This window comes from Neoarius graeffei, chromosome 26 (assembly GCF_027579695.1).
Source record: "Neoarius graeffei isolate fNeoGra1 chromosome 26, fNeoGra1.pri, whole genome shotgun sequence".
In the NCBI taxonomy this organism is placed as follows: Eukaryota; Metazoa; Chordata; class Actinopteri; order Siluriformes; family Ariidae; genus Neoarius; species Neoarius graeffei.
Genome location: NC_083594.1, coordinates 44,675,258 through 44,684,734, shown reverse-complemented (window position 1 = coordinate 44,684,734; position 9,477 = coordinate 44,675,258). Strand labels below are relative to the sequence as shown.

The window sequence follows — 9,477 nt, the reverse complement described above, 5'->3', positions numbered from 1 at the left end:
TTACGGGTGATTTAAACTAAATATTAATTTTTTAAAAATTATTGAAGTGAGAATTGAGTCACCATTTAATTCCATTTAATCTGCAGTGAGTTGAATCAATTTAAGTGGAATGGTAATGCTGTCTTGAAATTATTTGAATAATGTGGATTTCACATAATTTAATTATTAGCAAAATTAGCAAGGAAGAGGAAGCAAAGGGATGGCATTTGAGTAGTGAATCAAATGATTCAGAAAGTTTAAACCTGAATACATACGTTGAAAGAAATAACTCTGTAAAGTGCCCAACACTACAGTAATCTCTAATGACAGATCACTTACACGAACTATAAGATGTGTTCCAGCCCCGAAAAGCCTCAAGTATACATTTTACTGATACTTTTATTTACATGTGAGTGCCTGTGTGTATGTATGTACAATACACAGTGTATAACTCATGCAGCTGTATTCCAAGCCATCTCTCCGGCTGTATTCCCACTGAAACAGCTTTCTCAGGAACATTTCATGGACTCCTGCTCAGGTATTATGTCCCACCAGGAAAACATCTCAGGAATGACATCTATTTCCATGTCTAGTTTAGTTGGATGGATGGATGAAAATATGATGTAGGGTCAAATGCAGTAATTAATACTGCCTCAGTGAAGAATTGGTGCGTAAAACCTCGACTCCGTTTTGTTTATAGAAAAGCTACATCGTAAGGTATACAATACAATCACAATGTTTTAGTGAAAACGTGTGTATATGTAAACCACCGAACTCTAAGAAAGCTGCAGTTAATAAAACCTAAGTCTACTCGGAAATGTTGAATAATGTCATCAGTGTCCGATTCCAGCGATGTGTCAGGACATCCTGAGTTGACCTACTTTCAAGAGCAGGCTTATAGATTACACTACCAGCTCGTAAACAAGGTTATAAAAGATGTAAAAGATAAAAAAAAAAACCTCAACTCCCAAAGAGTAAAATGTAAAGAAAACACATTAGTATAATTCTTATAAAAAATTAAATTAATATAGGAACATTACTGTTTTGATGAACAAAATGAAAACTTTCACTGAAATATTTTACTAAAAACTGAAAAGGTGTACAGACAATAATATTTACAGGAACATTCAGTTTCAGTTGAACAAATTTCGTTCATTTGTAAACAGGATGCAGGAAGTAGTTTGTTATAACTCGACTGCAATTCACAGGCAGACAGAACAAGGTCAGGGCCTACCGACCTGCTATTCGAAAGTCACTCACTTTCTATAATTGTCATTGTCTCTGAGATCATGCTCGATACTTTGCTCTCTGAATGCCACGACACACTTCATAAATTCCTTCACAATACGTGTTTGGAAATCCAGAGAAGTGTTCGACATTGAATTAAATACATCAGGTGTTTGCCATGGTGAGTCATGTAATAGATCTCATAACTGATAGGTGTGGTGTGGTTTGGTTTGTGATATAGCCCAATATATGTTTGAAGTATGAGAAACTATATCGCCGTTAAATATTCAGACTCGATTTTGTAATATGTGCATTAAATAAATACTTTCTGGTCTCAGAACTCATTATGTTCAGTTCAGTTTTTTTATTCCCTGGCCTCAGGCCTGAATGTCACAACACACGTCTCACAGCATACTTTAGGATCTTTAGCAGCACACAAAGTCCTATTGTACACAGCTGCTGCAACATTTCAATGCTTATCCAGTGGTCTGTTTGACGAGAACAGACACTATATACAGTGCATTTTGCCTTCTGAACCCACTCGAAGCATGATGTCAATGTTATACTTTGAAGGGATAGTCCTGTAAGTAGTGCAGCAGAAGACATGGTAGCGGCAGCTGTTCTGGGCACTTTGTGTGTCTGTTTATGGTGAGACGGACCAAGTGCTGTAACGTGGGGAAGGTTTTGGGTTTATACAGAGGCTGCCTGAGCTTCAGCAGAACCATATTGTCCTTCGGTACTCCTAGGGTGTCTTCCTCTGGCTTAGATCTCTCCTTTCTCCTGCTGGTGCCAGCATAGTGCTGCACCAAGTCGGATACGGTGGGGAAGGACAGCAGCCGAGGACACGTGTTAGAAATGTAGTCCAAGCGGAAGCGGTTGCCACTGTACTCGATGCGTACGTTGGTGGGGCCTCTGTTCGTCTTCACAGAAAGGGTGAAGAAGTAGTGTGTGTGGCTGCTGTCACGCACAAGGAACGTGCCCTCTGCTGTGCCTGCCAGAGCGTCTCCAGCCTGGCTCGCTGAAATGTTTCCCCAGTACCAGCCTGAAAAACAAAAGAGGCTATGTTGAAGTCTTATAACAATGCAAAGGAATAGGTTAGACTGTTTTCTAATTTGACGAACAATTTAGCAATGTAGATTAGACTGGAAAAAATGCAACGAAAATGGCAAGAATGGGTATGGGGAACCACTGAGAGGCCATTGTGATGAGCTTGAGAACTATTATTTATTTATTACCATGCCAAAGCTAGTTTTAGACTCTGTAGTTCGAGTGACCTTTAATGAGTATTATTTGTCACGCTGTACTAGATGATCTCAATAAAATTTTGGCGGAAATGTATGGGACGCAGTGAGAGAACACGTTTTGTTTATATTCCGTTATTGCCATTATTGCTTTTATAGCTGTCCCGTGAGACCTGTACCATCCTCCTTTTGGTGGATTTTGGACGAGAGCATCGGTTTCACACTGAGATTTTTATAAAAAGATTTTGGACAATGCTAGAACTGTTCTTGACTGTCCTTGGTCACAATGACACGAAATTGGCCACCGCTGAGCAGTAGATTTTAGGTCTTTTATAATGTGCAACTTCTATTTGTGACTCCAAAATCAGGCCAAATATCACACAGTTGAGTTCATTCAACTAAAAGTGCTTGAGAACTATGATTAGCCGATTAAAAAAAAAAATCTGGTGAGAAAACTGGTTTCGAAATTTAAGCTAAGATATTAATATTGTGTTTGCAGGGAACTAATTAACCAGTATACTGTACTGTATGTTTGTGATCCTTAGACATAAATATGTGAAAATGATGATCTAGGACAAAGTTGCTAACAATGCTATAATTAACAGTTATTCCACGAAATAGAGTCGTACATGTTCATGAGCTGATAGCCGATGAGGCACGGATTTTGAGAAACAGAGAATTTTTTTTTTTTTGCAAATTTGAGAATTAAAAACTTGATACAAAACATCCGCCAAAATCGTTTCCGCTTAACAAACTGGTGAAATGACTAGCAATTTGTGAAAAATGCGATAATAATAATTCTTGAAAAATAAAAAAAGATACATTCTTACCATCAAATACTTTCATTCCGTATTTTGTCACTTTTTTGTATTTTTTGCAGTTTTGTTTTCGAGTAGAGTTTTTATTTCATCTTCAATTTGTTCAACAAAACGCGCCGCCATTTTGTTTTTCTCTACTCACGGTATATGAGCTGATAGCCTAGTAGTAGAGTAGCCAATCAGAGCAAGCGATTGTTCATATCCAGTGAACGTGGATATAATAATCTTATTTATCTCTGTTATTCATGTTGTAAATTCTGAAACTGATTCTGAAAAAGAAAAAAAAAACACAAGAGGGCTGCATGCAAGCCTGGTTGTGCTGTACCTGAGGTATTCAGGTGCTGAAATGTAGCATGGATGCATCGCAGATTATCGAACGAGTCCCACAGCTGAGGAGAAGCCGGGACCAGCTGGTTACAAGAATCTTCTGATACTTCTGGATTGTCTGTAACTTTCATCTCTCCAGTAACCATCACTGAAGGTGGGCCTAGAATCCTATTAGGAAAGATGAATCTTTTATTTACAAATGGACTAAAAAGGAGCATAACTTGGTTTGATTGAGGGGAACACTGTAAAACCATGTGTCAGGCGTTGAGAATGAGCCAACAACATGCTTGTAAGATTACACAAGCAACATTCTTCTCATAGCTTGTCTCGAATGTCATGTTACACCCTATTCTTGTTTGATTAGATGCTCATGGTGTTGGGATTTTCCATACAGGGTTTTGTTCATGAGCCCTGCGATGACCTGGCGACTTGTCCAGGGTGTACCCCACCTCTCACCCATAGTCAGCTGGGATAGGCTCTAGCTTGCCTGCGACCCTGCACAGTATAAGCGGTTACAGATAATGGATTGATGGATGGTTTTGTTCGTGAATATTATAGGCAGTAGTAGTTTAAGCTTCTGCACATTTTGTTGGGAAAGTTGTACAAGGAAGGTCATTATCCCTAAACTGCTAAACTCTGCCATCTTAGGAAGCTGCATAGGATAAAATAACCTTCAATGAATACACATAAATGTAATATCAGTTGCACCAAAAGAAAGAATGAAATCTAGAATAGGAATCTAAACCTACACTCCGATTTCCGTGAAGATGCCTTGTGATAATATTTTTCAAAGTGCTATATGCAAATAAAATTGAATTGACCCGAACACACACCAACGCAAAAGGTTCGATCAATATCATTCAGTGTAACGCTCAAGCCGACTGTCACCCGTTTTAAGACCTCACCCTCGCTTATCAACTGAAATGTGATGCAGTTTATTCCTGGTCCTATCTACAGTGAAGGACATGTCTTGGGACGTTCCCCAAAAATGTTGTGATTCCAAGATTATTATTATTATTATTATTATTATTATTATTAGGCAAGTGAAGCTGTAAACTCAGTCTCTTCTGACATTAACACCACCCTGGTGCTAGATGTTTTTATTTTTGTAATTCTTCAGAAATATGTCGAGACTTGATAAAAAACAGGTCCTGAAAAGTGATGAGTTATACTGATACTGAACAAAGCAGTAAGGACCAAAAATAACGACGGGCACGTATTTAAAACAGCATACCAAATTACCCTGTGAAGAGTAAAGCTAAATATTAGGTGACACTGAAATGAGACTGGAGGAAGGGTGAAGTTATTATTGTTGTTATTTTTAGTGGTAATAAAAGGTTATAGGGTTTCCTCTTTTGTATTATCATCTGTGAAATAGTGTAACAGGGTAGTTCTTCGGTAACGGAAGAGCAAAATGTGGTCGCATTTTTAGGTGCAGTACTCAAGATAATGGTATTAAATAAAAATGTCACACTGTATGGGGTAGCTTTTGATTTAAAAAAACGCACAGAAAAATTGGCTATGTTTAACTCTGAAGGCAAAATCTTTGATGAGGAAAGAAAAGTCAGGAACTGAATTATGTCAGAAAAAAATAAACTTTCATTTCTTAAAATTCTCATTTCTCTGAAGCGACATTGTTATAATTGGGGTGATTATTTTTAAATACGGTTTTCAGTACATTTTGCCTTGGATTCCATACTTTATCACTGAGCAATATCACTGAGCTGACAAGTTAAGGCAGTTGTAATAATTTCATAATTTTGGCCTCTCTGCTGAAGAATTGCCCAACAGTGCATTAATGACGCATTAAGCAAGAAAAAAAAGAGTTAGGGTTGTTTTGTTTCTGTGATAGTCAATGTCATTCATATATATATATATATATATATATATATATATATATATATATATATATATATACGCCTCTCACCCATAGTCAGCTGGGATAAGCTCCAGTTTGCCTGCGACCCTGTAGGACAGGATAAGCGGCTACAGATAATGGATGGATATATATATATATATATATATATATATATATATATATATATATATATATATATATACACACACACACACACACAGTACTGTGCAAAAGTCTTGGCCCCCTATTTCTCCCCCCCATACAAACTTTGTTATAGATTTCTATTTTATGACTTCTACATTCTCGAGTCAGTACAAAAACATTTTAGAGGTCCAAACATTTGGAAACGTTCCAGCACAAAATTAAACGTTACAGGAAAAGAAAGTTTGTATTTGATCAGCATATTTTTATTTTATTTTATAGGTGCTCACGTTTCAGATTAAAAAAGAAAACATAATGAAATCTACAGGGTTTTGGGGCAGAATGAAGAAGCGAGTGTGACAGTCAAAGTATCCAGAAGAACTGTAGCTGGTTCTGTAAGATGTTCAGTAAAACCTACAGCTCATTTCCTTATAAAACTGCACTCTTTGCACCTCAGACTACTATATATTTTATTTTATTATTATTTTTTTTAAAGCAAAGGGTCGTCCCACACCAAATATTGACTTTGTTTCATTTATTATGGTTTAGTGATCTTTTTTTTAATCTTTATCTTTATTTCGAACATGTAAACAAACACTGAATAAATAAACAGAAAACAAGAAAAGCAAAACAGCATTTGCAACAAGAGCACGTAAAAAGCCACTAAATCAGAAAATAAACCATAAATAACATAGGTAATAATAATGCAATATAAAAATCAAAGCAAAAGTAAAGAAAACAAAAATACAAACAACCCATATGGAAAAGAATTAGAAGAAACTTATAAAATATAAAAAAAAAACCTTTCCATCACCTTCAGTTTATGTTTCATGTATTGTGCATCATATAAGGAATATGATTTACTCCTGAAAGTGGCCACTTTTGCATTACTGTCATATATTGTTCTGATAAATACGCAAATCATACAAGTTTCATTTTGTTCAAATTTACTAAGGATCTTATATCTGGTTTCACTGTTGTATGCTTTACATACAAGTTTCAGACAAAGGACATAGAAATTTTATAAGATTTATCTACATCTTTTCCATATGATTGATTGATTGATTAACTGATTGATTGCTTTATTCTGAACAGTAAAGAAGATATAAAAACAAACAAAAAAACAAAAAATAAAAAATGCAATCATCAAAACATCGTCATAAACAGAATAGTGTAGCCACAAGGCAATAACATAATATTGTTCAGAAAGGATTAGGAAGAAGTAAATAACTTATCAGATCCTAACCCTCTATACCACCGCTAATCAAACGTCACTTTCCACCATAATAAACTATATATACAAAAGAAAGCAAAATCAACAACAACAACAACAAAAAACCAACATACCAAGACATACCAACATGGTATAATAATATAATAATATGGGAAGGATGCACTAAGCAGTTTTGAGTTGACATGTCCGAAGAGGAATGGGCTGAAGTAATAACTTATTTAATCCCACCCCTCTTCGTAAATCAATATAAATTGATAATCTAGCTTCCTTTTATATATATATACACACACTACCGTTCAAAAGTTTGGGGTCACCCAGACAATTTTGTGTTTTCCATGAAAAGTCACACTTTTATTTCCCACCATAAGTTGTAAAATGAATAGAAAAGATAGTCAAGACATTTTTCTGGCCATTTTGAGCATTTAATCGACCCCACAAATGTGATGCTCCAGAAACTCAATCTGCTCAAAGGAAGGTCAGTTTTATAGCTTCTCTAAAGAGCTAAACTGTTTTCAGCTGTGCTAACATACAAGGGTTTTCTAATCATCCATTAGCCTTCTGAGGCAATGAGCAAACACATTGTACCATTAGAACACTGGAGTGAGAGTTGCTGGAAATGGGCCTCTATACACCTATGGAGATATTGCACCAAAAACCAGACATTTGCAGCTAGAATAGTCATTTACCACATTAGCAATGTATAGAGTGGATTTCTGATTAGTTTAAAGTGATCTTCATTGAAAAGAACAGTGCTTTTCTTTCAAAAATAAGGACATTTCAAAGTGACCCCAAACTTTTGAACAGTAGTGTACGGTATATATATATATATATATATATATATATATATATATATATATATATATATATAATCTCATTATCTCTAGCCGCTTTATCCTGTTCTACAGGGTCGCAGGCAAGCTGGAGCCTATCCCAGCTGACTACGGGCGAAAGGCGGGGTACACCCTGGACAAGTCGCCAGGCCATCACAGGGCTGACACATAGACACAGACAACCATTCACACTCACATTCACACCTACGGTCAATTTAGAGTCACCAGTTAACCTAACCTGCATGTCTTTGGACTGTGGGGGAAACCGGAGCACCCGGAGGAAACCCACGCGGACACGGGGAGAACATGCAAACTCCACACAGAAAGGCCCTCGCCGGCCAATGGGCTCGAAAACGGACCTTCTTGCTGTGAGGCGACAGCGCTAACCACTACACCACCATGCCGCCATATATACTGTATAAGGAAGCTAGATAATCAATTTATATTGATTATCTAGCTTGTAAACTCAAAACTGCTTAGTGCATCCTTGTTTGTATTTTTGTTTTCTTTTCTTTACTTTTGTTTTGATTTTTATATTGTATTATTATTACCTATATTATTTATGGTTTATTTTCTGATATATATGTGATGACTGTTTATAGTATTTTTTTTTATGTTGAAACCTTTCATTTCATTATTTTTAAGCCATTTTTGGTCCACAACATTTCTTTACATGTGCTTAAGAAATATATATATATATATATATATATATATATATATATATATATATATGGAGTTGAGAGTTATAATGAGTTATAACCTAAATATAAATATAGTCTATGTTACTATATATAAATATATCCATGAAATAGCTGTATTTAAAAAGTTCTTACCTTTGAATACACAAGAACATCACGAATTAATTCAGAATTGTTACGATAATTGATGACAGTAAAAAAAAAAACCGCTTTAAAGATGCTGAATTATAAAAATAAAGTGCAGGTGGCCCTCCTCCCCGGCGCAGCGGCGAGCAGCGCCTCGGTCCGCTCGGTGTGATGAAGCAGCGCGCGCAGTGTTTTGGGGAAAGAACAGAACCGGAAACGGCTTTCCGAGAAACGGCTTTTGTGTAGGCGCGTGCGTGTGTCTCTGAGCAGCGCCTTTCACAGAAACTGCGCTCGTGAGCTCCGGCGCGCGCTCTGATTGGTCCCCGGCTCTGTAACCGTCGAGCCGAGCTGGGTTCCCGGTACAGTGAGAGACTTTCCAGGAAAGCTTCAGCAGCCACTCGGAATGGGCTGCGTCCTCAACCGCACTACAGGCTGGATCAAAGCACTCTTCCATTATGTCTGGTTCACGACACGGTGGATCAGAAGAGCAGCCTGGAGCTACACGCTCACAAACAAAGCCAAACTACCATCTGTCGTGGTGCCAGCAAGGAGACATTTTGTGTTTTGATTGTGTGAAACTTTACATAAGCCAGTTGACACTACAAACTGGACAGAATTTTGGTCAACCTGTTTTCGTTTTCTTTTCAGATGTTGGTATAAATCGCACTTATAACATGTTCTTCATGTTTTTATACTATCATATGGGTGGCACGGTGGTGTAGTGGTTAGCACTGTCATCTCACAGCAAGAAGGTTCTGGGTTCAAGCCCAGTGGCCGACAGGGGCCTTTTCTGTGTGGAGTTTGCATGTGTCTGTGTTGGTTTGCTCCAGGTGCTGTGGTTTTCCCAACAGTCCAAAGATATGCAGGTTAGGCTAGAGTGGTGTAGTGGTTAGCACTGTCGCCTCACAGCAGGAAGGTTCTGGGTTCGAGCCCAGTGGCCAACAGGGGCCTTTTCTGTGTGGAGATTGCATGTGTCTGTGTGGGTTTCCTCCAGGTGC

At 37.4% G+C, this 9,477-nt stretch overlaps 1 protein-coding gene across 1 annotated transcript; it reads right to left on the bottom strand.

Annotated features, from left to right (window-relative positions):
* Positions 1-1,043: 1,043 nt before the first annotated feature.
* Positions 1,044-8,899, bottom strand: LOC132874374 (cytokine-inducible SH2-containing protein-like). The gene is made up of 3 exons (XM_060910505.1): positions 8,489-8,899; positions 3,591-3,760; positions 1,044-2,248 (listed from the first exon to the last, which is right to left on the bottom strand). Exons 1-3 carry the CDS (start codon positions 8,506-8,508, stop codon positions 1,767-1,769), a joined length of 672 nt encoding a protein of 223 aa, XP_060766488.1. The 5' UTR covers positions 8,509-8,899; the 3' UTR covers positions 1,044-1,766.
* Between the last annotated feature and the right edge of the window lie 578 nt (positions 8,900-9,477).

Coding starts and splice junctions, on each gene's coding strand:
- LOC132874374 (XM_060910505.1), bottom strand. CDS start 8,508: ATGTTCTTGTGTATTCAAAG. Junction 3,761..8,488: donor ATGTTCTTGTGTATTCAAAG/GTAAGAACTTTT, acceptor CTTTCCTAATAG/GATTCTAGGCCCACCTTCAG. Junction 2,249..3,590: donor TCAGCACCTGAATACCTCAG/GTACAGCACAAC, acceptor TTTGTTTTTCAG/GCTGGTACTGGGGAAACATT.